The sequence below is a fragment of the Rana temporaria genome, chromosome 3, assembly GCF_905171775.1.
Source record: "Rana temporaria chromosome 3, aRanTem1.1, whole genome shotgun sequence".
Classification (NCBI taxonomy): domain Eukaryota; kingdom Metazoa; phylum Chordata; class Amphibia; order Anura; family Ranidae; genus Rana; species Rana temporaria.
Window position 1 is genome coordinate 471,079,646 of NC_053491.1, and position 2,482 is coordinate 471,082,127.

The following is a 2,482-nucleotide window of genomic DNA, read 5'->3' on the forward strand; positions in this document are numbered from 1 at the left end:
TCACCAGTCAGCTGACCTCTAGTCTCTGCTCTCCAGCCATCCCATGAACTGAATGGGCGGCTGCGAAGAGGCTGAGTGGGTGGCCATGGGCACAAGGAACAGCCCAGCTTAGCAGCCATGGGCTCCTGGACCAGCCCAGCTGGGCAGCCGAGAAAAGGCTGGAAGAGCAATGTAGGCTTCAGAAACAGCCCAAGATTCGGTGACCCCTGGCAAATCACCATTCGACACCCAAGGGGGTCCCGACCCCCAGGTTGAGAACCACTGATCTAAGCTGTTAAGTGATGATAGAGAAATTAGGGAATCTTTTCATGTATGGCCAGATTTAAACTTTAATATGTTTTATATTTTGTAAAATTGTATTCAATTACTGCTTGTTTTAGAATGTGTAAACACTATTGCCTTCATTACCTACGTATACCACCACAAAGCATCCACTTATGTCAAAACTTTTATAATGCTTACATCTACAGATGAACACCTCTTTGTCTATGGGGTTTATTCTTCTGGGATTTCAAGAGCTCTATGGTCTACAGAATTATCTCTTCACTTTTTTCCTTTTGATTTACGTTATGACCATATGTGGAAATCTTTTGATCATCACTCTGGTGGTCAACACCAAAAACCTCCAAACTCCCATGTACTTCTTCCTTACCCTACTGTCTTTATCAGACCTTATACTGAGTACAAATATTGTGCCCAAAATGCTTCATGTGGTGGTCAACGTGAGAACTTATATATCTTTTGTTAGCTGCATCACTCAGTTCTACTTCTTCTCCTTTTCAGAATGTTTAGAGTGTCTTCTTCTAACAGTCATGTCCTACGATCGCTACTTGGCCATCTGTAACCCCTTAAACTATATTTCCATTATGAATAACATATTGTGCAAGAATCTTATTGTGACATGTTGGATGTTGAGTATTTCTATATCCTTCATCATTGCCCTGTCTCTAGGGTTACTTGAGTTTTGTGGCAGTAATATTATTGACCATTTTTTCTGTGATTACCCCCCTTTGATAGAATTATCATGTTCGGACACCTCGTTAGTTCAGTTGGAGGTTACCCTTCTTAGTTTTCCCATACTTGTTATTCCTTTTATTATTATCACCTTCTCATACATTCATATTATCAAGATCATTCTAAGGATTCCATCCAATACCGGGAGGCAGAAAGCCTTCTCTACCTGCAGCTCCCACCTCACTGTTGTGTCTACCTATTATGTAACCTTGATCTCTATGTATGGCTTTCCAATCAAAGGGCAATCCCTCAAAATAAGCAAAGTCTTATCTCTGCTGTACACTGTGGGGACACCATTAATGAACCCTGTTATATATAGCTTGAGAAACAAAGATATTAAGAATGCCTTTAGAAAGAATTATCAAATGTTTTGTAGAATTGTATCTTAGAATACAATGGGCATGACTTCCTGTAACCAGGGCCCTCTTTAAGATGGAAAATGTATACCAATATCAGCTTTACTTTGAATGGTATCTTAACCGCTTCAGCCCCGGAAGAATTTACCCCCTTCCTGACCAGAGCACTTTTTGCGATACGACACTGCTTCACTTTAACTGACAATTGCGCTGTTGTGTAATGCTGTACCCAAACAAAATGTATGTCTTTTTTTCCTCACGAATAAAGCTTTCTTTTGGTGGTATTTGATCACCTCTGTGGTTTTTATTTTTTGCGCTATAAACATAGCATCAAAATATCAAATATCAAAATATCAAAATAGCATCAATTTTGAAAAAAAAAACACAATATTTTTGACTTTTTGCTATAATAAATATCCTCAAAAAAGATAAAAAAAACTATTTTTTTTCTTACTAGTAATGGCGTCAATCTGTGATTTTTATTGTGACTGCGATATTGCGGTGGACGCATCAGGCCTCGTACACACGACCGAGGAACTCGTCGGAAAAGACACATAGTTTTCCTCGACGAGTTCCTTGTTAGGTTTGTCGAGGAACTCGACAAGCTTGCTTTGCGTACACACGGTCAAGACAAAATCTCCTCGTTCTCAAATGTGGTGACGTACAACACATACAATGGCAGGGGAAGTTTGATTCCACTGGCACAACCCATGGGGCTGATTTTGCTAATCTCATGTTACTGCGTGTTAAGTAAAAGTTTGGTAAGAGACGATTTGCACTTTTCAGTCTGTTACAGCGTGACAAATGTGTTATCTCCATTACAAACGCTACTTTTACCGAAGGTGCGCTCCCGTCTCATACTTTATTCTGAGCACGCGTGGATTTCTTAGCATACACACGCTCGCGTTTCTCGTCTAAAACCAGCCTGACGAGGAACACAATGAGGAAATTGAGACTCCCGTCGAGGAAAAAGAGAACTTGTTCTCTTTTTTCCTCGTCGAGTTCCTCGACAGTTTCCTCGATGAAAAACGTACACACGACTGTTTTCCTCGGCAAAAAAGCTCTCCCACCAAGTTTCTTGATGGATTTTATCGAGGAAAACGGTCGTGTGT

At 40.4% G+C, this 2,482-nt stretch overlaps 1 protein-coding gene across 1 annotated transcript; it reads left to right on the top strand.

Moving 5' to 3' along the window:
• The first annotated feature begins 470 nt into the window (after nucleotides 1-470).
• LOC120930645 (olfactory receptor 11L1-like) lies at nucleotides 471-1,493 on the top strand. Its single transcript, XM_040341822.1, has one exon. It carries the CDS (start codon nucleotides 471-473, stop codon nucleotides 1,401-1,403), a length of 933 nt encoding a protein of 310 aa, XP_040197756.1. The 3' UTR covers nucleotides 1,404-1,493.
• Nucleotides 1,494-2,482: the final 989 nt, after the last annotated feature.

Coding starts and splice junctions, on each gene's coding strand:
- LOC120930645 (XM_040341822.1), top strand. CDS start 471: ATGAACACCTCTTTGTCTATGGGGTTTATTCTTCTGGGATTTCAAGAG.